This window comes from Arachis stenosperma, chromosome 8 (assembly GCF_014773155.1).
Source record: "Arachis stenosperma cultivar V10309 chromosome 8, arast.V10309.gnm1.PFL2, whole genome shotgun sequence".
In the NCBI taxonomy this organism is placed as follows: domain Eukaryota; kingdom Viridiplantae; phylum Streptophyta; class Magnoliopsida; order Fabales; family Fabaceae; genus Arachis; species Arachis stenosperma.
Genome location: NC_080384.1, coordinates 33,905,456 through 33,933,199, shown reverse-complemented (window position 1 = coordinate 33,933,199; position 27,744 = coordinate 33,905,456). Strand labels below are relative to the sequence as shown.

The 27,744-nt window shown below is 27.7% G+C and overlaps 2 protein-coding genes across 3 annotated transcripts; both read right to left on the bottom strand.

The window, feature by feature from the left end:
• Window positions 1-222: 222 nt before the first annotated feature.
• LOC130943926 (protein SYM1-like) lies at window positions 223-3,271 on the bottom strand. 2 transcript variants are annotated; one of them, XM_057872017.1, is made up of 7 exons: window positions 2,851-3,271; window positions 2,125-2,265; window positions 1,889-2,002; window positions 1,625-1,798; window positions 1,177-1,292; window positions 836-923; window positions 223-652 (listed from the first exon to the last, which is right to left on the bottom strand). In XM_057872017.1, the coding sequence occupies exons 1-7, from the start codon at window positions 3,178-3,180 to the stop codon at window positions 647-649; spliced, it is 969 nt and encodes a 322-aa protein (XP_057728000.1). In that variant the 5' UTR covers window positions 3,181-3,271; the 3' UTR covers window positions 223-646. The 2 variants fall into 2 exon arrangements, with proteins under 2 accessions (XP_057728000.1, XP_057727999.1); XM_057872016.1 differs by having other exon boundaries at window positions 223-646.
• Window positions 3,272-6,904: 3,633 nt separating this feature from the next.
• LOC130945847 (indole-3-acetic acid-amido synthetase GH3.10-like) lies at window positions 6,905-14,814 on the bottom strand. Its single transcript, XM_057874544.1, has 5 exons — window positions 14,444-14,814; window positions 13,913-14,014; window positions 13,469-13,832; window positions 12,899-13,370; window positions 6,905-7,449 (listed from the first exon to the last, which is right to left on the bottom strand). Exons 1-5 carry the CDS (start codon window positions 14,812-14,814, stop codon window positions 6,905-6,907), a joined length of 1,854 nt encoding a protein of 617 aa, XP_057730527.1.
• Between the last annotated feature and the right edge of the window lie 12,930 nt (window positions 14,815-27,744).

Genomic DNA, 27,744 nt, shown 5'->3' with positions numbered 1-27,744 from the left:
AGAAATGAAAAAGATAAAGAACGAGAGAGGAAAGAGAAAAAAATTCTTTAATTTAAAAAAAAAATTAATTTCAATTGTAATAAAAAAATAATGTTATATATTTTAATTATAAAATTAATAATATATAATAGATAGATTTTTAATTTATGAGCAAATTGGAACAGTGGATATCAAGGGCGTTTGTTTATCTTCGTTCAAAGATAAGACTCAGCAGAAAGAGATAAAGGGACCAGCTCTATACTAGCTCAACAAATGTCAAAATCAATTTTACCGATACATTCATTAACATAAGAGATACTGCATCGCCCATGGACTAAAGCAGCTGCAATGTAGGTTCAACTGATTAAAGGGGCCTTTTTTCTTTGTCAATCCCCAGCACCGTGATAGACTTTACTTGTAAATATATTTATATATACAATCATCTATAATCTATACACCAACTACTAAATGGAAGGATGCACCGCCTTTGTATAGAACTGTATCCTGTATGGGCAGCAGATAGATACCAACCTCAAGTTTCTAAGGTCCTTCAATTGGACCTTTAACTCACGAGTCTTCAAATTAAGAGCTTTTCACAATGTTGATTACTCTTGTAAGTTGTAACTGTTATGAACCTGAATATTTTGTCCCCCTATTTCCAACTTGCCTACTCCTGGCACAAACAAGCAGTCATTAGCTGAATAATGTTTGATGTAGAACACTGATGACTTCTCTTCTTAAGAGTTGGAACTTTACACTTCAATAATATATCTCCATTTGGATGAATGATTTACCAAATCTTTCTCAGCAGTACAGAATCAAGGTAGGAGAAACATGAAACCTCGGAATATCTTACCTTATTGGACTTCTGGCTTAATGTAGATGACTTTGTTTCTGAGGATGCACCGTCGGATATTCGGGCTTCTGATTTCTCATTTGAATAACTAAATAAATAAATAAATAAATAAATGTTTTTAAGTATAATGATGCTGCAAATGATAATTTTATTATTATATCTATCACATTTTATATCCTATTCATAGCATCATGCATGCATGAAATACCAAGACCGTTAGCTCAGAATAAGTCACATGAGAATATGACATAACCAAACATCCAAAAGTATATTGCTGATTTGCTGCTGCTGGTGGCAAAATTAGTAAGTAGTATAGATAAAATAAATCAAGAGAAGCTTACGTTGAAAGTATCGTGACCCAGATGAGTTCAACACAATCGACCCAAAGAAGCCTTTGCTCGAGAGGAATCACACCATAAGTGATCAGATGGGCAAAAGGCCAAAGCTTCCATCCTGCCTGTCAAGCATACATATTACAGCTTTGTGAACTTCATTTCATCACACACCACAGAGAAAATTCAGTCATCCAAACAAAAGAAATTTTGCAAACTGAACAGGCCTAGAGTATTTGAATATGCAATCATTCATTATAGTTCTTCTTCACCCTTGAACAATTTGTTTTATTATGATACTTTAAACGAATTCATCATTCACAAGTGGATATAGATAAGCATTTTATTTGAAAAAATTGATGAGAGGCTTTTGGTGTTCCTCAATGAAATTGGCAGGGTATTACACATAAAAACTGAAAATAGCTAGCACAAAGAAACAAAGGAATTGGCTTCTTACCGTGAGCATGGGCCAAAATGTTGACTTCAGTTCACCATATATGTTATTTATAGATTCGAACCGCAACAAACCCAAAACAACAAAGTAGATGCTGTTCCAAATTGCTGCCCACACAGTTTGGTCAAAGGCAACTTTAGCAGGGACAACCCACCATTCTTGGAAAGGAAAAAGAGACTGAAACAACGTAAAATAGTATCAGCCATTGACAGTATATTACTCATGAGTAAAAGTTTCAACCCCAAATGAGCACAACAATCACCTCACCTCACAAAGTTGGTAGTAATAGTGAGAAAGAGATCCATGGAGAGTAAACCCAGCTAGACCTGATCTGAATAATCGCGTCCGATCAAACTCAAATAGAGGCTTTCCTTCATAGCACTGCATATTTTGATTAAAAGCATCTTAAGAGTTAATGAAAACAATACTTCCAAGATGGGTACAAATGAAATGTACTTCAGAAGCATGTGAATATTTCTCCTTATTGTGAGTGAAAAACAAACCTGAGCAATCCAGTCTCCAATTGAATAGACAACTCCACTTATTGCCATCTTCGCCAAAACAGGGTTCGACTTGAGAGCTTGCTCATAAGCAACCCAATTGTGTTCAGGGACATACCTTAGTATCTCATAAAGGGTCCAACCCTGAATAATAGCACACCATAATTAGCTTTCAAGTTTGAACTTCTTCAATATAGTATACAAAATCACACTGTAGCTTTCTCTCTTTAAGTTAATATATACTATAACCCTCTTCTTAATCTTTCTTTCAAGCATGAAACTATCAATTACTGAAGTCACCAACTTTAATTTTGCTAATCCAACATCATAGAGAATGCATATTCAAACAATATGCATTTTTCATTAAAAAGAATCCAATGAAGTTCGGTTATGAATAAATTAAGCTAAAGCTAAAGAAAAAGGAAAATAATGGCTAACTGAGTAATTGGCTAACAATTTTCTTGTCTGACTCAAAATTAGTGAGAATTTGCTAACTAACTAATGAGCTTAAAAGACATATAACCTTTAATTTGGGTCATAATCATAAACATAACCCTACCTAAACTACTGAAACCTCACCTATAGATATTTATTTGGTTTATTTCTATCTATAACAGTAACAATTCCTCTCCTCCTTTCTTTGTTAAGAATTATAATTTATGAGCAAAAAAAAAAAAAAAAAAAAAAGAAGAGGAAACTTTGCAGTGAAATATGGAAGATATTACTAACATGCCAGTAATCATGGTCAATAGTGAGCAATTTGGAGACAGCAAAAGTTCCGAATCCCAAAACGAGGGCAGTGTTGATGGCTCTGCTAAGGAGGCGATCAGGATCAGCATCATCGAAACGCGATCGTTTCTCTTCGAATTGGTTGTCCTTGACGACGGCTACCTCGCGATCCTTGGTGACGGAGGTGGCGAAACGACATCGTTTTGGGAGCTGGGGAGAGAGTGTAGGAGGTGCAGTAAGGTAAGGGAGCTTGGGTGGTTTGGTGAAGGTGGAGGTTGGAGTGAGGGGAAGGAAGCTGCATAGAGAAGAGAAAGAAGAAGAAGAAGCCATGGAGAGAGAGGGGTTTGAGTTAGTATCGTGTGGAACACTGTGTTCAGTGTTGAAAGCGAAGAAGGTGTGAATGTGCTTGATGTGTGTTTTGTTGTGGCGCCACAGCCACCCGTTTCATGCTTAACAGTTAACACCGACTTCACCCTTCAATTCACGTGTCAAATGCGTGCCTGCAAAATACAATGTCAAAAATTTAACAATAATTTACTCAAATTTCTTGCTCTCTAAAATATACGTGTACACCGTTTTTTTTTTCAAAAAATAAAAAGATTACAATTTTAGTTTGATGACTTTTTCATCCTAGAAGCCTCGTTTCTAAATACTTCTTACCTTGAAAGAACTATCTATCTTATTGTATATATAAATGTTTAACATTAAAAAAAAAAAGTAATTTTTTTTCCTCACAGTATTAACAAGTCAATAGGGCTGGTCATCTATATGGTAGCGTTTGGTTACTGATATATAGACACTGAAATATAGACACAGTGGTACACGGTAATACATATCTGCTATTTGGTTTGGTGAGACACAGATTTTCGAAGGACACGGGAGGACACAGATGGACACGGAGACACTAAATTTGTGTACCTCCAATTTGGTGAGACACTGAGACACAATTTGTGAGACACTAATTTTTTACTCTTTTACCCTTATTGAGTTTTTAAAATTTGTCCTCTTATCTTCCCAAATCTTTTTTTTCTCTTTCTCTTTTAGATTTTACAACTAAATTTACTTTTCTATTTTTTTCAAAAAAAAATTTGTACATTTAATTTTTTTTATTTATTTAAATTTTGATTAATCTTTGATAAATTCTGAACTTTAATTTTCTATTTTTTTCAAGAACAATTATATATTTAATATTTAAATGATAATTTAAGATGGTATTAGAAGAAATAAAAAATTATTAGAAGAAATAAAAATTTAATGGTGATGGCATGTATTGTTTGGGATAATAGGTGTATTGTAATGGTGGTAAAACTTGTGGTTGAATGAAGGGTAATTCAGTCTTTTTTAAATATATGTGTCTTGTTTCTTATTTTTGCCAAACACAATACATAGACACAAATATTTTATGTCCATGTCTTTAATGTCTGTGTCTCTGTGTCTATGTCTCATCAAATACATCAACCAAACGGAGCCATATTTTAACTGCGGATACTTGTTTCAGATCAACCCGTTCGAATAAGATTGTTTATTCTACTTATTGCGAGTAGAGTAGAGTATAATACGAGTTTGTCTGTAAGTGTAGTAGAATATGAGTTCAGGATATATCTTACCTTATTCGATAAGTGTTGAATCTACAATCATTCTCTTATAAAACTTTAAAATAATTACTAAACTAGTCAATAATTATATTATTTGTAATTTTATATTAGATTTCTTTAAGATTTTATTATTTTTAATTTTAATTTAAATTTAATTTTTTATTTTCTATTTTATTAATACGTATAAAATTTGGAATAGTTGAATTTTATATTTATTTAATTTTTTTTTTGCGAATAGAATCAGGTAAGATAAGATTTAGAACTTTAATACAGGTAGGGTTAGGTTGAGAAATTCTCAATCTGCGGGTAGACTAGAATAAAATTTTAAAAAATTTTCAACTTGCAAACAGGATTAGTTTAAAATCTAAACCTTATCCTATCACACCGTTACTAACTCTACAAGCCAAATATTAATTCTTTGTGAATCAAAATTTTTATTTAAAAATGTTTTTAACTAATAAAATTATATTCGAACCATTTAATCAGGTTAATAGTTTTTATCGTGAGTAGTGACCAATTTCGTATGTTATGGTCATTTGGACCCAAAATTTAGCCCATGATTCCGATTATTTATTAGTATGGATTAGGCCCAATCTATTAATATTCTTGGTGCCAGTTTAGGAACTTGTGAGTCCATCTATGCCTATGATCAGTGATCATTAATTCACTATTCACTAAGCATGACAAAGAAACAAGTGTCACTGTCACTGTCACCACTCACCACTCATCTTTGTTACTTTTTGCTTTACTTTCGAGCAGCGCCATGCTTGTTTCAATGCCAGATTTGGAAAGGACATTACTTTCACAAAATATTAATTAAAACGGAAAAGATCGGCCTAAAGAGATATTATTATTGCTGTCCTCGCTTCTTGGAATGAATTATTTTATGCAAGCATACTGTTATTACAATGCTCTTTTTGGGTGCATGCAATTAAATAACAGGCAACTTGTTATTTGCTCCAAAATGTGGTTAATTAAACAGTTAATACAACACCAACATAATATTATTTTTGGCCTCAATGGTCTCTTTCTTCAAAGATTCTGATTTAGAAAACATTGATATTTTGTTGAATTATTATTGTTGCGTGTCAAATATATTTTAAAGATAATATTTATTTTATATTTGTTTAATACGTATATTTTTTGTGTTTAATTATATCTTAATAAAAAATAAAAAAATATTTTTTTGATATGATTGCACATATTTAAATATTATCTTATATCAACATATTTAATCTTCTCATTCTTAATTTATAATTTAAATGAGTTTAAAAAATATTATATATTATTATTTATTAAAATAATATTATTTTAAATACTTTACAAAGTTAAAAAACACATTAAAAATACTTAAAATACTAATTTATATTTTAATATTAATAAAATATTAAAATGTTATTGTAGCTTATTTTAAAAATATTATATATATATATATATATATATATATATATATATATATATATTCGTATTTTATAATAAATTAAAATTTATGTATTTAAGAACTCATATTGTGTCGTGATTTGTGTATGTACCACCTGTATTCGTACTTCATAGAAATTAAATTTGAGAACATGAGTTAAATAAATTGCCCTTCAACTTTGAGGGTAAGTAATTAAGTATCTACATATAAGCCCTTTAATTATTTAAATGGGTAAAGTCGTGTATTATTATCAAGTAAGAAAAAACTATGTTATCGGAAAAGAAAGTATAATGTAAATTGATTTAGATTGCTTTTCATAGGATTAGTCTTAGAGACCAAATAAATCAAATGACAGTATATTATAAAAGCAATTAAGATATATTTTTAAAAGATTATATTTGATATATATTAAAATTAATCACTAAAATTTATTAATAGTACAAAATACATATTAAAATATAAAAAACACACTAAAAATAGACTAAATTATATATATATTTAGATAAAATATTATTTTGGTTCTTAATGTTTAGACCAAATTTTAATTTAGTCCCTAACATTTTTAACGCTATATTTCTGTTTCAAAAAATTTTAAATAAATTCAATATGGTTCTATCATTGAATTTGACATTAATAGTGAACAAAATAAATGCGTAGGTATTAATAACGTTACTAGTTAAGTCATATCTTTTTTTTGTGTTAAAAAATAAAACCAAAACTACAAATCCTAACAATCAATCATCAACGCTTTAAAATTAAAGAAAAAATTTTTATATTAGTGATTGTTAAAGATCAAATTAAAATTCAATCCAAATATTAGTAACTAAAATAATACTTTATTATATATATTTATATATAATGACTGATTTTAGTGGTTAATTTTAATGTACGAAAAAAATAGATAAGGAGAATGTAATTAATTAATGAATTGAAGTTTAACTAGATAACAAGTAGGCTTCATAAATGAATCAAGAGCTGGATGTTCAAAAAATAAAATGAAATACAATAAAGCAGTAATTAATTAATGATAATAATATGTTTAAGCATAAGCAGTGCTGCGAAAGATCTTAAGGGTGCATGCATGAAGAATGTTGAGCAAGAGAGGGTTATTGGTGCACCTAGGAGTCTTGAACTGTCCCAAAGTGGCACCATTTGCAACAAAACAATCCAGAATCTTCTTAAACGTACCCTTCTCCACAATGCAAAGCTCCAATGGCCCTATGGAGCTTGTTTTCCTGGAAACCACGTAGCCATAGTCAACAAAAGCAGCGTCCATTTCAGTGGAACAAGATTGAAGCACATGATCGTGTGCGTCTCCTTTGATCTCCCAGAAAATGACGTAGCAGCCGGGTTGGGTTGTTAGTTCGGCGTAGCTTGTGAAGTCAACAAGCTCGGCGTTGTTGTTTGTTTGTGAATGGAGGATGTGAGAGGCTTTCTCGACCACTGCTTGGAGGTCCTTCTCTGTGTTCTTGTCTATGTTGACTGTTAGGATCAGTTTCCTTCTGCATATGAAGTTAAGTTTTGGGGTCCCATTGTGAAATCCACCTACTTCTACTACATCTCCCAATCTGCACCTGTACAGTCCTGTAATAACTACTAAACATTATTATTATTTTAATATTTTTTTATATCAAAATCAACCACTAATATAAAATACAAATTAAATCATAATAAATAAAATTTAGATTCTTTAAAAAAATTTTCACTTAAAAAAATAAAATATAATTTCTTACTTTTAAATAATTTTTTTAATTTTTTTTTCATCTCACCTAAAAAATAAATTATGACTCTTTAAGTAAAAAACAAAATTAATTAGAGAATTCAAATTCCAATAAATATATACTAAAAATAATTAAATTATATATTTATATATAATATATAATAAATAATTTTAATAATTAATTTTATTATACGAATAACATTCTTAATTTAATTATTCATTAATTTTTCCATCCTTCATTTCTTTCTTCTTCTTTTTTCTCTTCTTCTTATTCTTTTTTTTTTAGTTGTTGCTATTTAATTCCATTAAAGTCACTCTAGAGATAATTCTTTTAGTCAATGTCGGTTAATTATTTTAAATTATTTTTTAATTTAAATTTTTTATATTCTAAAGTTTAAATTGTTCAATACAATAATAAAAAAAAATTTACAATAAAAAATTAATTAATATTAACTAATTAAAAATTAATTTTTTATATTTATTTATATATAAAATAAAATCCATATATTTTTTAAAATAAAGCTTAAAAATTAGCAAAATTTATTATTTTTGGTCGGCATTTTTTCTCATCGATCTAATACTTTTTATTTAATAGTCTAAAAATATATTTATAGCTTACACTTTTGAATATTATTGACTAACTATTGACTAAAAATAATAAATTCTATTAGTCATCTAACATTTTTCTATTTTTTTATATCTAAAAAAAATATGCAGATATATTGAGTTTCAAATGTATGGAGTTATTTTGCATGTATAGATATTTAGTTTATAATAAAGTGTTCAGATTTATTTCCATGGTAATAGAAAAATACTATTGTTCCAATTATTTTCGTTTTAGAAAATCTTAGTTCTACTTTTGAAAGAAACTGTGGTAAAAAAAAAAAAAAAAGTCTGTTATAATAAAGAAGGGATACTATTATCTATAGCTATAGCAACATTTGAGATAGCAATGAGTATTTCATCCAAATTAAAGTATATTCCTTCTGTTTCATAATATCTATTTCTACAATAAAAAAATATGAACAATAATGGAAAATTATGTGAATATATATATATAATTAACTTCACAAAAAAATTAACATAATTAATATAATATCTATTGTTTAAATGATATTATTAGTATAAATGATTAATTAATAAAAAATAACACTTTAAGAATTTCAAAAGAAACAAATTCAATGAAACTAGAGTAAGAAACTAGAGAATGAATGTAGCCCCAAGTCTTTGGAAGGACTGTTGCAATTTGGATTTTGGAATTTGAAAATGACAATTATTACTGACAAAGTCATGGTAAAATCCTTGTCAGAAAAGACTGAAATGATAGGTACATAACATCAAATGGAAATAATGATAAAATAAACCACATGTCAAAATGCATTAAAATGTTCAAAAAGAAAAAATAAAAATGGTACGTGGGACCTTTTTGGCCATTAGATGGCTAAACAACTCGGCCAAATAGCCGAATTATGCCCAAACATTGGCAGGTTCTTCTTAAAGTAAGTGCCCTTAAATTGAGCACGTTTCAATTATTTTACCAAAAGGAGAGAATGTGTTTTCTTGCAACTAGGCACTTTTTATCTTTATATTGGGGAGAAGATAGTGTATGTGTTGTAATATTGTTAGAATATATATGGGGTATTTAATTAGTATGCAGTGAATATAAATTAGATGTGTAATGTATAAATTTGATTCTTATATTTTTTATTTTAATTTTTAAAAATTTTTAATGTACAAATCTAATTTTTTAGATTTCTATATTTCATTCAAATAAGATCTTTAGATTTTTTTCTTTTCATAATAAATTTGACTGTCCAATTTGTTCAATGTAATAAAAATTAAAAAAAAAACTGTATATTAAAAACCATTAATTCTTTCAATAACGATGCATTACACACCAATTCTTTTTATATAAAAAAAATTAGTCGCATTTATCATCTATGTAAGATGCACATCTAAACCAATACTTTTTTAGAATCGAAATTAATTTAATTTTAAGATTAAATTTTGTATTTAGTATGAATAAAAATAAGAATTAACTTAATTTACAAATTTTAATAATTAAGTTCAAAAACAGTTTATGTTTTATAAAATTTAGTTAGAGTTAAAATGATTTAGTTCAATCAAAACATAAAAAAAAATATTTTTATACTTAAAAAAAATAAAAGAGGTAGCTGATAGAAGTCTGACTGTCTTAAAATTGTCAGAAACGATTAAACAGTCTAGCGATAATTTTGTGTAGTAAATAAAAAAATAAAAAATAAAGTCAAATTATTATATTATAAATTAAATCAATTTTATTTTTATATAAATAATTTTAAATACAATAATTTATTTTAAAATTAATTTATTCTAAATCAGTTTAAACAAATTTTTGTTCCAAGCAAGTTATGTATATACTATAAGAGAAAGTAACTAGGTTTGGCCAAGAGTGTTTTAGCCTTTTTGTAACTAGCTACTTGCCTACTAGACAGTTTCCTGTGCATGTTCAATTGAGGGCCATAGCCATATGACTCGTCAGGGTACCCTCCTTTGTGACCCAAAGTTTCTTGGTGTCATTATTTAGGTAAACTATTCCATTTGATACTGTAACTATTCATCATCTATCATTATTAAAATGAAGTACAAAAGTTTTACTATTCTAATGATAGATGATGTAGAATTAGAAAGTAATTTTGTATCCTATATTTTTATATAGAGCGCGCATGCATATTGTTATTCTTGTTTTAATAATATATATATATATATATATATATATATATATATATATATATATATATATCACTTTGATTTTTGTTAACTTTTATATAAAGTAGGTAAATATTACGGTGTGTATCACATTATATCTAAGTTATTGAAAAAGATCAATAAATGATATTTAATAAATTTTAAATAATTTATTTTTTATTTTAAAAAATAAGTTAAACAATTTAAATATCACAACAAAGACACTGTAAACTTCACCTATAAAATATTAAGTAATAGTATAAGTACTGTTATCGAAATGGGAATAAAAGAATACTATGATAGCTTCACTTGTCTATTTTCACCCTTAAATGACAATAAATGTTATTTTGATATTTTTATATATTAAAAAGTAAATAGAGAATAATTATTATAAGTAGAAGATAATATTTAGTGTACATAAATATCTAAATATTTTTATACAGAAATATCACCAATTCACCATTCAACAAATAATAATTATAGTATTTCAAATTAAAAGAGTTTAACTAAGATTTCTCTACCTTATGTAAGAACATTATTGGTGATTGGTTTTGAAGGAAAACCAATGTAAACTCTAAGGGTGTGTTTGGGAATATGATGAAAACTTAAATTTTAATATTTTTATTTGTATAATTTCTTTTTATAATAATTGATTATCTGATAATTAATTTATGTTTTAATCACTCTGTTTGATCCCTATAGTTTCGCGAAATTTTCAATTAGGTCTCTATACTTTTTTCCTTTTAATTGAGTATCTGCACTAATTTTTTTTTAATTAGGTCTCTACATTTTTTTTTTCTTTTATTTAGGTCCTTATACCAATTCTTTTTTTTTAGTTGAGTCCCTATAAAGTTAAGCCAATTACTACTAAGAGGGACTTAATTGAAAAAAAAAATTAGTGTAGGGATCCAATTAAAAAGAAAAAAGTATAAGGACTTAATTGAAAATTTTACGAAACTATAGGGACTAACAGAGTAATTAAACATTAATTTATATCTATATACTTTAACTAAAAAGCCAAGTGATTTTAAGATAATCTATTGTATTTGAAATAATATATAAACAATAATTACAAAAATAGGTATAGAACAATAATGTTTTATTATTTAATATTTGATAGTTGAGGTCATCAACTTGGTAAATTTATTACAACTCGAAAATAGTAACCTTTGCATAAAATTATAAGTTTCAAAATGTTATTTTTGCTTATATGATAATTTTTATTTTAAAGTTAGTAGTTCCCATTATAATCTATTTTTCAACTTTCTAAGAAAAAAACATTTATTTATTGGAAAAAGATATGATTCTCAAACATGATCTTATTAGTGGGTTGTTTATAATTTTTATATAGCATAATTTAATGGACTTTATTCAACAAAAAAAGAAAGATAAGCCAAAAGATTCATTTAGGATCTAATTCATATAAGTGATATGTCTATTAAGAAAGATAATGGTAGATCAAACACCAATAATACATAATCCATGAAAAAAAAGGAGTATATATATGTTGAAAAAAAATAGCTTTTATTTTAATATGAGTCCCTGAAGTTCACCATTAAAAAAACATTTCAATTAGAAAGATAATTTTTTACTCAATTTTAATTACTTTTTTGAAATTATTTTTTATTCTAGATTCTAAATCTTAAATTTTAATTCTTATACTTTTAAAAAAGTTTGAGTTAAAAAATAATTTAACAATAAAAATTTGACTAATATTAGTTCATTAAAAGTTAATTTTTTATATTTATTCTTTAAAAAATTATGTTTTGTATTATATGTTTATATTTTTAACACATGTTAGTGGTTGCTTTAAGATTTTCATTAAAAACACATATTAATTAATTTTTTTTATCGTATATAAATAATAATTAATCTTAATATATATCTTTAAAAGAATAGTTAATAAAATGGGAGCCACTTCGATAAAGACGTCTAAAATGTCTTTTTTAAAGATGTTTTTTAATAATTAAAATTTAACACATATAATCGATTAAATCGTATATTTTTTGTTAAAATTAGGCCAAATAAATTAATTTGATTGAAAAATAGTGAATAAAATTTTAAACCGGTCTAAATTAATATTATTTTTTATAAAAAATAATTATAATACTCTTGTTATAGAAAATAACTAAAATACTCTAATTATATATATTAATTTTAAGAATCCTAAATTCTAACCCTTTTTCTCTCTATCTTCATCGAGTTAGGATTTAGGGTTTTCAAAATTAATATATATATATATGAATATTTTAGTTATTCTTTATAAAAAATATTAATTTAGACCAATTCAAAATTTAATTTATTAATTTTTTGGTTAAACTAATTTATCCGATCTAATTTTAATAAAAATAACATAATTTAATTAATTATATATGTTAAATTTTAATTATTAAAAAATATAAAAAAAAATATTTTTAACATCTTTATCTATATCTAAGTAACTCCCTAACAAAATCACCTGCAATAGTTGAGAAAATTGATATGCTATGTACGAGGGTATGATATAATTAAGAGTTGTTAAGAATGTTTTACTTATTGAAATGATGAAAAACGAGATGAATATGAATAAGAAGGAGAAGTGCAAACCAGTGAAAGTGGTGAGTGCAATTTCGTACTCTTGTCCAACTTTAACCTTAGATAGTGGGATTGGCTTGTCTTCAACGAAATCATCAGCAGCAGCAGCATCATGAGAGGAACCGCAACTATGTTTGTGTCTGTAAAGTGGTATGAACTCAAAGTAAGAGAAAGTTGGAACCACAGCAAATGTGACACTCTCTGGTGGTGAACTTGGATCCACATTAACCCCAATCCAGCTCTCACTTGAACCATAGTCACCACTCACCAATGGTAACCCATTTGCATAGTGCCTTAGCCTCTTCAAATATGGTTGCATTGAACCTGTCATTATGGAATACACGTACTTTGCATTTGGCCATAGCTTCGGAATCAAACCAAACCAATCCATCACTTCTACCTCCTCGCATATCCCTTCTATTCTTGATGCCAAACTTTGGTTTGCTGTTATGATTTCCAACACCGCCTCTCTCATTTTTGGTACCTTTTTGTTGAAACATACATCACCACATACAATTAGAAAGATTATGTTCGTTTTCTAAACAGATTTGTATTTTGGAAGAAATGATTTCATGCGAGTACCTTTATTCTAGAACTTAAGGTGCCGTGTCTAATGTCATTGCACAAGTCTCTCCAGAGCTCTTCGAAGCTGCGAAAGGCTTGGACGATGCCATAGACGAAGGCAGAGGTGATGAATTCGACATCATGAGAGAAGAAGAGGCCGAGGAGGAGGTGGCAGTAGGTGGATTGCTTGTAGTCACCGGCGGAGATAACCTCATAGGGGCTGCAAGTGAATGACTTAGTTCTCTCCTGTTTGATCCTGAACTCCTCACTTGCATAGTAGTGTGTTGTGGCGGTTCCTGCAATTAACCCTCCTTTTGTTTTGAATTGGTTGCCGCTGTATATGAATTCAAGAATCTTACCTCCTTCCCTTATTGGATAAACCCTATCATAATAATAGTCACATGTTCAAATCTCAAATAATAAAAAATAATCAAATCTCAGAGGTTGCATTGAGAAGCACACCTTGACCTATATGCTGCAGATAAAGTGAAAGTTTCAAGGGTTGTTTGTGCACTGTGCCTCGTGAATGGAACAAATTTCTGCCTTCCTTCTGTGGTTCCGGAACTGCAAAAACCACCCCACCACACAAGAATATCAAAATTTTCTCTTTTTCTTTTTTTTTTCCAAAGAAAAATGGATGGTGATCTGTGATCAACTTGCATATGATGAAAAGGCTGTCATGTTAATTATTTTCACATGGGCTATTTAATTTATGAATGAATCCATACCTATGTACTCCATGAGACAACATAAAACAACCTTATGAATGAAGCATCATATAAGAGACTATTGAGGAAAATTGGAACTAGAACTAGAGCTAGAGCTAGAAGGAATAAATAAGTAGATAGTTAGTAATAGTATGACCTATAGCAGTAAAATATTCCATATATATTCTGATTCCTATAAAAATGTGCATAAACTTAAAAGTATCTTTTGTATGCATAAAAAGGGATGTAACACCCTAATTAATCTAGAAGAAGTATAGAATAGTACCTTAGGGAAAGAGTGGTTATGGGTTGCTGAGTGAGTATAGAGGCAGTGTCCCCATCTGCAATCCTTTGAATAAATGGTTCAAAATCCTCATGAGAGGAAAGAGGAACCACAGAAGTGAAAAGAGATTCCAAAGCACATGCATCCATCTCTGCCACATTAATCTCTTCCTTCCCTACTAATAACCATTTGTTCAGATATTCCACCTTGAAATTCTCTTTCAGGATCCGGCATAGCACCTCCGTTTGGACAGCACCGGCCTTGGCGGACACTTCCTCGAACCACCTAATCATGTCGCCTTCATGATCATTGATGTTGCCATTGTTGACATAACTGCTAGTGCTTCTAACTGTTTCAGGTTCATGTTTATCCATGGGTCGATGATGATGAACAAGTAGCTTAGTAGAATGGAATAATATAGTATATATGATAGTGTTATTGTAGCAAATAGTGTTGCACTAAAAGTGAATAATTATCTCATATTTGGTTGAGTGGAGGGTCCGGTTTTTGTAGAAGGCAAGTAGGTAGAAAAGGCCAAGAGAGAGAGAGAGAGGAGCCCCACCATTGAATAATTATCCCTCCCCCCCTTTTTATATATATATAATTGTTTTTCCTCTTTTGTTGATATATTTGGATGTTGTAATGTGTCAAAGCAAAGGGAGTAAGGGGGGTTGAAGCAATGAAGCTTATATTGGAGAGCAGGGAGAGGTAGTCTAGTAAAAAAGGTACGATGAGTTGTAGACCACAAACATGTAATGGTGTTATCGTTTTTGAGAGAGAGAGATTGATTCTTGTGATGGCATGGGGGGTACAAAGGGACCAAAGCCAACCAGTGATGACAGCTGATGAACACTTTCCCTCCAATTTCATTGTCACCCACCATTTCAAAATGCCATCATAATAATATGTATACCTAGGTTTTTTTTTCTTACTTTCTAATTTCTATACAAAAAAATGCTATAGAATTATTAGAATTTATTATTTTTCATCATCAGTTAATTATTAATGTTTAAAAATATGGAATAAAATATGTTGTTGAATTAGTGAACTAAAAGAATTAAATTAAAAAAAATAAATTAATAGTTAAATAATAAAAAAATAATAAATTCTGATAATTTCTAATATTTTTATTATATATATATGCATGGTAAAAATAGGTGTAAAATTTTGGATATACATAAAATTATTTTAAATATGAAATATAACTTTTGTGCTTCATATATATTCTATGAAATAACCATGTCTAATAATAAAATATTTAGACACTATAATAAACTAACTATTAAAAAAAGCTTAAAATTAATGTTAGTCATAAAAATTAAGTTTTGTTTAATAAAAATAATTAATTATTAAATTTTTATTGATTCCATTAAAAAAATTAAATTTTTAAATTATATTTTAATTATCATCTTCAACTTCTTGAGATCCTAATTTTTTTTATTAATATCCAAAAAATTGGAACTCATCTTTTGAAACCATTTTCATTAACATATAGCTACTCTCTCTTATATTACCACTTTTCATTTTAACCCTACATTGCTAAAACTCAAGCTTGCACACAGTAAGGGAATAAAAGAAGAAAAAGAAAGAAAAGAGAGGGAGATCATAGGAATTTGAATGGGAATATGAGTAAAATATTTATGTCTTTTGTTACAACAAGTGGAGAATATTATTTTTGATAGATATATAAGATGAGACAGGTTTTTTATATATTTTAGTTATTTAAATATAATATTTTGATGTTTTTTGTATTTTTTTGGTTATAAAATTTTACCACGTATTACATATAGTGGATATGATATAATATGTTTTTATTTGTGAAATTTGGATTAAAAATATATCTAATTTATAATTTAAATTTTATGATTTAAATTACTTAAATTTGTCCCCTTTTTTAAAATTTATTTTGTAATTATCATAATTTTTGGATATAATTATACTTTAAACGAAACAAATCTCACAAAATAGAGTAAACAATAATCATAGTTTAAAATCGTGACTACAAAATAAATTATGACTATAATTTTAAAATAACATGACTATAGAATCGACAATAATCACACTTAAATGGTGACCATAAATCAAGTTATGAAAATAATTTAAAACTAATATAATTATAGAGTAAGGTATGGTGGTACTTAAACTGTGGTCATAGAATAAACTATGATCACAATTTTTATACATAATCATAAAGTAAATTATCATCACAATTAAAAAGTTGTGACCTAAAGTGTTAGATAAAAAACACTACAAAAATTTATGGTGATGTCAAAATAGGTCACGGTAGACCATAAACTAAAAATATTATAGTAGAAAAACAAAAAAGAACAAAAATGGAGAAGAAAAGAAGGAGGAGGAGGCTAACTTGGGAGTCATCATGGCTGCCATAATAAAGAAGAGAAAGAAATAAAAGAGGAGATGAGTGACAGAGAGCGAAAAAAAAGAAAGAGAGGAACAGAAGAAAAGGGTAAAAAAAAGAGAAAATGGAGAAGAGGTCAGAAGAGGGCGACGACCGTGGTCGAAGGAGCAAAAGCATAACGAAGTCATGAACCATTAGGCCTCATTTTTGTCTCTTTGTTTCCCTCCATCTTCTTCCTCTTCCCTCTCTTCACTAATGTTCCGATCTGCTAACTCTTCTGCTTTTTCACTGCTTTTATTTCAATCTATTATTCTGATTCTCGCCTCATTCGTTCTGTTCTTCAATCTTTGCCTCGGCATCGAAGTGCGACCTAGGCAACAATGGCTTTTAGCTAGTCCTCATTTTTTTGCTTAAATTTTTATTTTAATTTAGTGGAAGTGTTAGTGAAAGTAGAATTTTTTTAAGCTGTGTTGTTGGTGATGTTATTAGTAGTGGTAATGTGATTGTTATTGTGGTATTAAAGGTGGTGATGAAAAATAGTTATAAAGGTTTAGGATTTAGATATTGTTAATGCTGTTGATGATAGTTTTAAAGATTAATGATGATGGTAGGATATTGTTTCAAGATTTTAACATTTTCTTTAACTAAATCAATAAAAATTTAACTGTTAGATATTTCTATTAAAAAAATTTATTTTTTGTGAATAAAACAATTTAATTTTTTTGTGATTAATTTTGTGAGTATTCAATTTTTTTTATTAAAAATAATTATTCACTCATAAGATATATATATCTAGCGTTTTTATTTTATTTTATATCTAAGAGAAATCTAATAAAAGATTAAAAACATTTATCAATTTTGCATTGGCTTGTCAATCCATCAATATACCTCTATGATGTACATAGTGGGTCCTCCTAAAGATAACTGCATAACAAGACAATCATTCATAAATCACACTATTAATCAAATAGAAACTCATCATATCAGACAACGAATTATTTGATGTTTCTCTCAATATGTACATCCATTCTTTTATTTCAAACTTTAGCTTCAACAAATTTGAAATACTTTTAAAATGTTACAGCGTTTCATCATGTGTTTGCATTGCAAGATGAGGCTAATTTTTTTGCTTATATACGTTTGTTATAAATTATCGAGTTAATTTTGAAATAAATTTAAAATATATTTTATTCTAATATTAAAGCCTTGCTAAAAATAAAATGAATTTACCAAATCAAAAGTATTAAAAACCATTCTCAACAAACAGGCTAGAATTGAAATAGCAGTTAAAGCAACTAAGTAATACTACATATTTAAATTTTTTTATGAATTAAATTTAACTAAATTAAACAATAAGATTAATAAAATTTGGAGTATTATTATCTATAATTAATTTTTATTGATATTAGACCAATTTAATTAGACTTCATTAATAAAATATTTAGATATGTAGTATTATTCGCAGTTAAGTAGCTAATATTTAAAAAAAATTTATTTTAAAAGTCGAAAAAATTAGTTTTACGCTCTAAAAACATGTGACCTCTCATTCCCCTTACCTCTCTTCTTCTCTTCTTCTGCGTCTTTTGCTTAGAAGTCGTTGTGCTTGGCAGCCGTGCGTCCTCAATTGCGAACGATTTTTGCAGTTATGCTACAAAAGACATTCCAAAATCGCGCTGCTGCGGGGCGCCATCCATCACCGTCGATCGCTCAAAAATTGTCTGTCTCAGTAGTCACACCTGACACGTCCTTGCACTTTCTTCTTCGCTTGATCACTGCCGCTTCCACCTCTTTACGGTCAAGAAACAAGAGGATTCTTTTTAATAATGTGGGATGTTTTTTTTTTAGGTTTTTAATAACGAAATTTTTTAGATATGTCTTTTTTATAAGTTTTGGATGTTTTTTTTTGTGTTAGATTTTTTACCATAATTAAAAGAGTTTTTTTTATATTGACAATAATGTTAGAGGTTTTTTTTATATTTTAGATATTTTTTTCAATTGATTTTAGACATTTTTTTTTAGTTTATTTAGAGTCCAACTAATAGTTATTTAGTTGTTGATTATATTTTAGTTGATTACCTAGCATAATTACAAAAGTAATGGGAACTGTAATTGATAACATACTCATAGAATTTTGTCAAACATGCTACTACAATGCATGCAATGAATTAAAATTCATTTTATTCTCTTCATTCGAACTATATATATATAAGGTTTGAGACATTACTTACAAACTGAAATAAACTTATAATTCAGGTTCAGCTTCCTTGCTGAAGAGTAGATAGTAGATAGCTTTAATTTTGGTACATTTTATCGTCAAAGCAATTGTCTCTTTTATTGTCTTTTTCATACCATCTTTATATACCTTCATTCAGAATTCAGATAAATGCATGTGATCTTGTCAACATGCACAGCTTCATGCATACAACCCATGTGCTGCAATTACTACCGACCACAACAAATTACTTTTTTTTTAAATAATTATTTGAGTAATTATAGTTTGAAAAATGTATTTAAACAACATTTTTGGTAGTGCATTTGACTTTAATCTTTAAAACAGTTAAATTTATAAACAATAAAAAGGCAGCTTGACTTGCACTAATAATAACCAATGACGATCGATGATGATAAATCTATCCTATCATTTTCTCAGCAAAACCTACCTCCCCATTTCATTTCCACATAATAAGAGAGTACACGTGGTCGACCTCAATCAACACAAATTGCACGTATGATTGGGATTATGATATGATATGAAATCAGGACTATATATGTTGTATGATTATATATGTGGGGCAAATAAAGAAGATACAACAAGTGGGAAAATCAGTGTTTATATATATATTCGAGTCATAATTTATTTAGGGCACATACATGTTTAGAAACTTGATTTTCTTTACTCTTTCTGTACAATATGTTGCAACTTCTTTCATTCTAAATTATTGTCATTTTTATTTTTTTAATATATTAAAAAATAGTATTTTTAGTCATTTATACACGCATATTTATATAGAGGTCAAAGAGAATAAAAATGATAACATGAAAATTTTCAATGACTTAGAGAAGGGGTTGAATTTATGGTGATTTTTTTTAATTAATTTTATATATTTTAATTTTAAATCAGATTTAAATTAAAATTATTATTGAGTCTGTAATGTTAATTATATAGGAGATAATTTTATTTTACCTCATATCGAATAAAAATAGAAATAGAGCATAAAAGAGTAAATGATACAACCATGTATTTTGATTCAACTACCATGTGCAATATGATCTACATTTAATCTCCACCACAATTATGGTAGAATTTCTACTATCTTTCTCAAAAATTACAAACATTAATTTTCAAGGATTCTACCCAATCTTATTAGGAACAAATCAAACTTCTACCCAAACTTAATTTGGTTAGGTTTACTTTCTAAACTTTCAATCACTAAGTACTCACCCAACTTACCAAAAGAATCCTCTCAGAATCATGAATACAAACCAAAAATACATACAAAAGAGTTTGACATGATTTCTGACTTTTCTCCAAGATTTTTTTTGCCTGTTTTTTTTTTAATGACTTTTTTTTAATACCTCATATGTTTGTTTTTTTTCATTGAATGTAAATAAAGAAAGATAAAACTAAAGAACATAAATTTTAATGTAAAACTATGAAGGAGAAAAAGATATAGCAAAAATGTTATGAAGACTTAAATAATGTGCTCTCTTTCTCTATTTCAATTTTTTGCTATTTACCCTTTTAAATAAGAGTAAAGTTTTTAAAATTTGAGTTTGGTTGAACACCTTTAATTTTATTCTTCTTCTCTAAAAATCAGAGCAGAGACAGAGACTCAGAAAAAAAATAGGACAGCATCAGTGATTCATGACTTGTAAAATTGGTTTAAATTCTTACCTAACTACTTCTCTCTCTTTTTTTTTTTGTTTATTTCAAAAATTTGAATTATTGATCCATTCTTTTGCTCAAAATTTTAATTATGACATTTGATTTACAATAAAGAAAAGTAACTTCTATTTTCTTCTTCTTATCTAAAAATGTGTAACAGGAAAATGGTAACTTCAACATGCTATAATGGTTGCACAAAAATAACAACTTTCTTTTTTACTTTGCCTATAAATCAAATCAAATTTGATTTTATCTTTTAACTCCAATTTTTTACTTTTCCCTCTCTTACCTTTTTACGTAATGATTCACTTTTTCTCATTATTTAAATCTAATCTAAACATTCCTTTTTACTTGTGAAACTTCTTAGGCCATGGACAGAAGAAATTAAAGAAGTGAGTATTTAGTTAGAGAGATGAGCACATTAGTTACGAACTTGAGAAGAGAATAAGTGCTGGCTCTTGCAATTGGATATGTGTTAACTTTTTTATTTTTCTGCATAACGAACATACATATTACACACACTTTTAGACTTTCAACCCAAACCACTAATATTTGTTATCATCAAATTATTACTTTTTTTTAAAACTCAACATAATATATGTCATGAAACATTTTGTCTTATAAGTTTAAATTTAAAAAAATATATATTTTTAACATATTTTCTTACACAAAAAATTTGTTTACATTTTTATAAATTTTTTTTAAATAACAAAAATTAAACTTTAGATTTTTACATTATAAAAATTCTGAAATTATATTATGAATCTCAAAGGATCAATATTTGAAAAAAAATTTCATATCGAGAGCCAATACTTGAAAGACAGCCTTATAAGACCTTAAAATTTTTTGCCACATGAACTAGTTTTTGTAGTGATAATTCTTCCAATATTTTGTAGCTCATTACATTTGTACTTTTATTGAGAGTTGACCAATAAAAAAAATTATCTGCAAAGATTTTTAATAAGTGGAAGGTTCTAATCGTTAAAAGACCGAGTGAAGTGCTACTAAGTGAAGTTAAGTGAACGCAAAATAGAGCAGTCTAGACTATGTCATGAAACTATTTACTTAAAAACTTAAGTTAATTATGAATAATTATATTTTTAATATATATTAATTTAAAACAAAAAATACCCTCCATATTAAATAATGAATATTGCACTCTTTGTTAATTAAATATAACAAGATAACTTTTTAAAAACATTACACTCGTTATTTTAATTTATTGAAAATGCAGTAGTATTCGCCTTAGAAATTCACATAATAATTTAAAAGAGCATCACATAATTAACTTTTTACTTTGATATTAGTTATCATTCATATATATACAAGATTTGAATTAATATTTAAAATGACTTTTGAAATTTGACTCTCGATTCAATTTAATTCTCGAATTTTTAATTGACTTAAATTGTACCCTAAAATTTTAATGTGTGTCTCAAATTGGTTCTTTCGTCTATATCTGTCAATAAAAAAATGACATGACAAATTTAGTTGATATTTTACAGTGGCACAAAAAAGGGCTTCGTTTTTTCAAAACCCCAATTCCTTGTTCTTTTATCATTGAGGGGTGTCAAATTTCTATGGTGCCAAATCCAAGCAAACCAACAAGAAGCTCCTCCAACATCCTTTTACCATTGTCATATTTGTAATCGTTGCCACCTCTTTTTTGGTCGTGCAACCTTGGCCACTGCACCAACGTGCACCGTTCATCGCCCCCTTCTTCTCTTTCTCCTCCTTATACTGTATCTTCCTGTTTTTTCTCTTATCCATTTTGTCTTGGTCAGAATAATCAGCCTCTAAACCAGCCACTTCAATCACATGAAAAGCTTCCAGAATAATAGGGGAGGGGACAGTAGTTCTGGCATCGACAACTTTGAGAACGTGGATGGGACTCCCGATAAAAGAAGAGGGTGAGTTAAGGTTGTAGTATTGCATTGGAACCTATCTCCCATTCTATATTTTCTTTTTCAATAATAATAATGATGATGATGATGATAATTAAGAATCAGTTTGAAGTGAAATGGAAGAAGTAGGAGAGGTTGTGGTTGTTGTTGTTGTTGTAAATGAAGCAGTTGCTCATGCGTGTATAGATGAAGGTGATGATGATTACTTGATCATTGAAATTGGGTTGGAGAAAAGCCATGGAGAAAAGGAGAGAGTGCGAGTGATGGATTTAACGGTTATACGGGAGATACCGAACAAAGTATTAAACTACTCTTCCATCTTAACCCATGACAATCAATAAAAGTTCACATTCTTTTCTTTTCTTATTCTTTCACAGTTTTATCATGGTATTCAACCATTCTCTATTACATCCACTCAAGTAAAAATCCAACATCAGTCTTGGTTATCCCTGTTCTAACAGGAAACAACTATCATTCATGGAATAGTCACTATGGCCTGCGTCTTCTTTCGGCAGTTTCATCTGCGCCTTCATCCAGCAGTTCCATATGCATTCTGTTTCAACAGTTTAATCTGCATTCTGTTTTAGCAGTTCCATCTACACTCTTATCGCGCTCTATGCGCTCTCTTTCTTATCGCACTCTATGCACCTTCTTTTATTGCGCTCTATGCACCTTTTGAAAATCACTCTTATTGCACCATACGCGCTCTCTAAAGATCGATCTTATTGCGTTCTACGCGCTTATTTTTTCATGTTTTTTTGAAGATCGCTGCTCAAGCACAACATCTCCTTTTATATTTTTGATGCCGGCAGCTCAAGCTCCGCCGCACGCATCTTCCTCCGCGTCACCACGTCAGACGCTCAACAATTTCATCGGAATTTATCGAAACTGTGAATTATTGACATCTTTCATCCACCAGCTTGCGGGGGTATATTAAACTACTCTTCTACCTTAGCCCATGACAATCAATAAAAATTTGCATTATTTTCTTTTCTTATTCTTTTACAATTTTATCACAAAGAAAAAGATATGAGTCTAAAGTTGAGGATGAGATCATATTTAAAGTTTCTGAAATTCGAAGCAGCACCCAAGCTATGGCAGCTTGAGGAGGAGGAAGAAGAAGAAGAGAGAGAGTCAAACGGCTTCGTTTTGAAACAAATAGTAAAACGACATTGTTTAATTGTGCTATGTCAACTTTCTAGTGATGTAAATAGATGAAAAGAGTCAATTTGAAGTACGCGTGAAAATTTTAAAATAATAAATTTAAATCAATTAAAAATTCAAAAATTAAATTAAATTAGAGATCAAATTTTAAGAATTATTTTAAATATTAACTCCCAAGATTCGGCCATTTATATATTGAGTTGTTCTCACTTCTACATAAAATAAACCACTATCCTTATTATATATATGTTTGAATTATTGCCGCCGTACATATATATTAATGTATCAGGGTCGCTGTGTTCTAATCTGGCACTGCTTCATTGGAATGGCACAGTGTTGCATCAATGGTGCCAAGCCCAATATTATTAAGCTCTGCATGCACAGCATTAATTATTATGATCCCTTCATTCATGTATAGTTTAAATGGCTAGCTAACTAGCTACCGTACCTCTAAAAATCTGAATAGAAAGGGTAGGTCATATAAACATGACTCATATGTCCTTATCTATTGCTTCATCAATGGATCAAGACAAACCCTATGTAAACATCATTTCGTTAATTCATTTTTTCTTCCTTTCATCACTGCAGAAAACTGGTAGATACCAGCAATATAATTTATTTGCAGCGATTTCAAAAACTGTCTCTATCTGCTGCATTTCTTGTAGGGCATATAATATATAATTGATCTTTAATTATAGAATTATATTAAGTAATTAATTTTTTTTATTTTTTATTGCAGATTTTATTAGATAGACAATAATTTTTATGAATTGTTCCTGTGTGGTAAGAGAACTCTGAAGTATAGCTCGTTCGGCTGGTACTCGAACGGTCTCTCCTTGGAGTAATGAGTATGGAACGTTGTCTTCTTTTGAAAAGGCGGCGTTGGATACTTGCAAAGGGACTCCAACGCTCAAATAACAAAGAGTGTAAAGTGATTCAGAGTCAAAACTGAATGTATTGCGTCGTACCTTTAAATTAGCAACTCGTTAATTTTTATAGTGGGTTGTTTGATCTGTTTGTTATCGTGGATTATGTTTGTTATTCGTATCTTAGTTGCAGGTTTGACGGGGTTTGTGTTAGCCGTTGCCCCGGGTTTATTAGGATAGTGATGGCCTTGAGTGAGGAGGTTATCTCTGCCAGCTATACTCGGTTTCGAAGTTGTTGTTGTTGTGGGTCAGGGTTTTAGTAACGGATCATGAACAATGTGAATAATAGATTTTAAAATTAATCTAATAAAGTAAAAAATACTTCACTATCAAATTATCTCATAAATTTTAACATTAGAATAACCATTCGCACACCTAATGAATTGAACATTCACCCATTATTAACTATGCATGAATAAATCGAATAAAAAGAAATAACTATTCAATTAAAAATAATGAACATAATCATTTACATACCTATTAAATTAAACATTCGACATATTCATTGTTCATATTATTTAAAATTCTCATCGTCTACCTATACTTTTCCAATCCTAAATATTAGAATTGATTAATACTGATTAACTGAAATTAATTTTTATAGTTTGTCTTGATTATATATCATCAAAATTATTGACTGCTGCCTATATGAGTACATGCTTTTCTCTAGCTCTCTTTTCTTTGTTTTTTTTTTGAAATACGTGTTTGAAAATTGTGTAAAATCCAACGCATAAATGGTCCCCTGAAAATGGCATGTTGAAACCATAGCCCATTTTACATTAACAGCATTGTCGTGGTGGGCGAGATTATATTGACTGGGACATTTTTGGTCCTTATAAATTAAATATATGGATCTCTTTTAATTAGTAAGATAATTAGAGTTTATTTGGGGGAATTTTTATGTGAAAATATTTTTTTTAAAAGATTTTTTAAAAAAAATAAAAATTTATATTTAGATATTTCATCATGTAAAAATATATTTAATAATTATATTTAGATATAATAATATAAAAATATTATTTATTTATTTATTATATTTGATACGTGATGTATACCTCGGCTGCCACGTAGTATACCGTATACTTCGGTTCTAAACAAAGTCAAATAGATAACAACTCACAAAATTTGAATAAGTTGTGAAAGTTTAGAAACACAACTGACTCCAACGTTATCATCATAGATAATCTCGGCAAGAGATGAGAATCCCAAAATATACTCCAACCGAACAACCTAAAATGCCTATATAAACAAATGAACAACCTCGGAGTAAGTCAGGTTACACAATATACTCTCAGTTATTTTATTATTCTCTCATACTTTTGTTTACTTACTTGAGCGTTGGAGTGTTTTTTGTAGGTGCTTCCGCCACTGTGTTTCTCCTCAGCCGAAGTATTACTCTTCCGTCCGAGCATAGTCACAGACAGGAAGGGTTGTTATACTTCGGCAGCAACAGGACGGAACAATATTAAAAATATTTTTTAAATAAAAAACTTTTAAACAATAGATAAATGATAACTTTTAAAGAAATATATTTTTTATTTTTTTAACATTTTTATTTTTATTATTAAAGTTTTATTAATATATTAAAAAATAAAAAAAAACAAGTTAATAGCGCAAATAAACTCTTAATAATATTCTTCAACATTAATATGTTTTATAGCCTTGGAAATTGCCAGTTGGCAGTTGACACTGATAAGGACGAGCTATACTGTTTGTTTAGTCTTTTCTGGTTGATAATGTAATGTTGCGTAGTTTATGAATTGTGATGGTTTCATTTTCATTCTCTAATTTGGAAAGATAAGGGCGGCATAACACAAACAAATCAAATCACACATACACGTACATTATTATCCATAGACGTCGTTACTAAAACTTATTATCAGAATGCTATTTTTTCAAATTATTTATTCAATTGCCATTCTTTTAATATAGGACGAATGATATAAATATATGGGGAGGTTTTTGGTGGTTATATTGTTTTGATGGCTAAAGTGGCCAAACTCAATAAATTAATTTGAAATTGACATCTGTTACATTTAAAAAAGAGGATGTAGGCTTTGACCTTTCTGGTAACTCTATTAACTGAAAAAAAAAGTAAAATATTTCAACTTTAAACTATATATAGTAATTAGAGAAATTTTATTGTGGCATTAGTTTTAATAATTAAAAATAATAAAAATTTGATCTATAAATAAAATATTAATACATAATAAAAAATTAAATTTAAAATAAAAATAATTTTTTTCTTATAATTTTTTATATATGATTATTTTTATTAAAATTATTTTTTATAATTATTTTTATTATAAAAAATAATTTTTAAAAAATAACACGAAAATAAATTTTTAATTGTATTTATAATTATTATTTTATTATTATTTTTATTTTTAAAAAATGATTTTTTATAATTATTTATAAAAAATAATTTTTTATAATTATTTTTACTAAAATGATTTTTTATAATTATTATTATTATTATTATTATTATTATTTTTAATAATTTCTAAAAACAACACCAAAACTATTTTTTAATTATTTTTATTTTAAAAAATAATTTTTTATAATTATTATTATTATTACCAAAATAATTTTTTTTATAATTTTTTTGTAATTTTAAAAAACTAACACTAAAATAATATTCTCTCTCATAATTTTTTATGATTATTTTTAAACTAACACCAAAACACAGAATATCATTTTGATGTTAGTTTTTCAAAATTACGAAAAATAAATAATTATAAAAAAATTATTTTAGTAAAAATAATAATAAAAATAATTATAAAAAAATATTTTTTAAAATAAAATAATAATAAAAATAATAAAAAAATTATTTTGGTATTATTTTTAGAAATTATTAAAAATAATAATAAAAAAAAATAATTAAAAAATAAAAATAATTATAAAAAAATTATTTTAGTAAAAATAATTATAAAAATAATTATAATAAATTATTTTAAAAATAAAAATAATAATAAAATAATAATTATAAATATAATTAAAAAATTATTTTGTTGTTATTTTTTATAATTATAAAAATAATTATAAAAATTATTTTGATAAAAATA

Coding starts and splice junctions, on each gene's coding strand:
- LOC130943926 (XM_057872016.1), bottom strand. CDS start 3,180: ATGGCTTCTTCTTCTTCTTTCTCTTCTCTATGCAGCTTCCTTCCCCTC. Junction 2,266..2,850: donor TTGACCATGATTACTGGCAT/GTTAGTAATATC, acceptor GCTATTATTCAG/GGTTGGACCCTTTATGAGAT. Junction 924..1,176: donor TGGGTCACGATACTTTCAAC/GTAAGCTTCTCT, acceptor TTATTTATTTAG/TTATTCAAATGAGAAATCAG.
- LOC130945847 (XM_057874544.1), bottom strand. CDS start 14,814: ATGGATAAACATGAACCTGAAACAGTTAGAAGCACTAGCAGTTATGTC. Junction 14,015..14,443: donor ATAACCACTCTTTCCCTAAG/GTACTATTCTAT, acceptor TGGTTTTTGCAG/TTCCGGAACCACAGAAGGAA. Junction 13,371..13,468: donor CCTTAAGTTCTAGAATAAAG/GTACTCGCATGA, acceptor TTCAACAAAAAG/GTACCAAAAATGAGAGAGGC.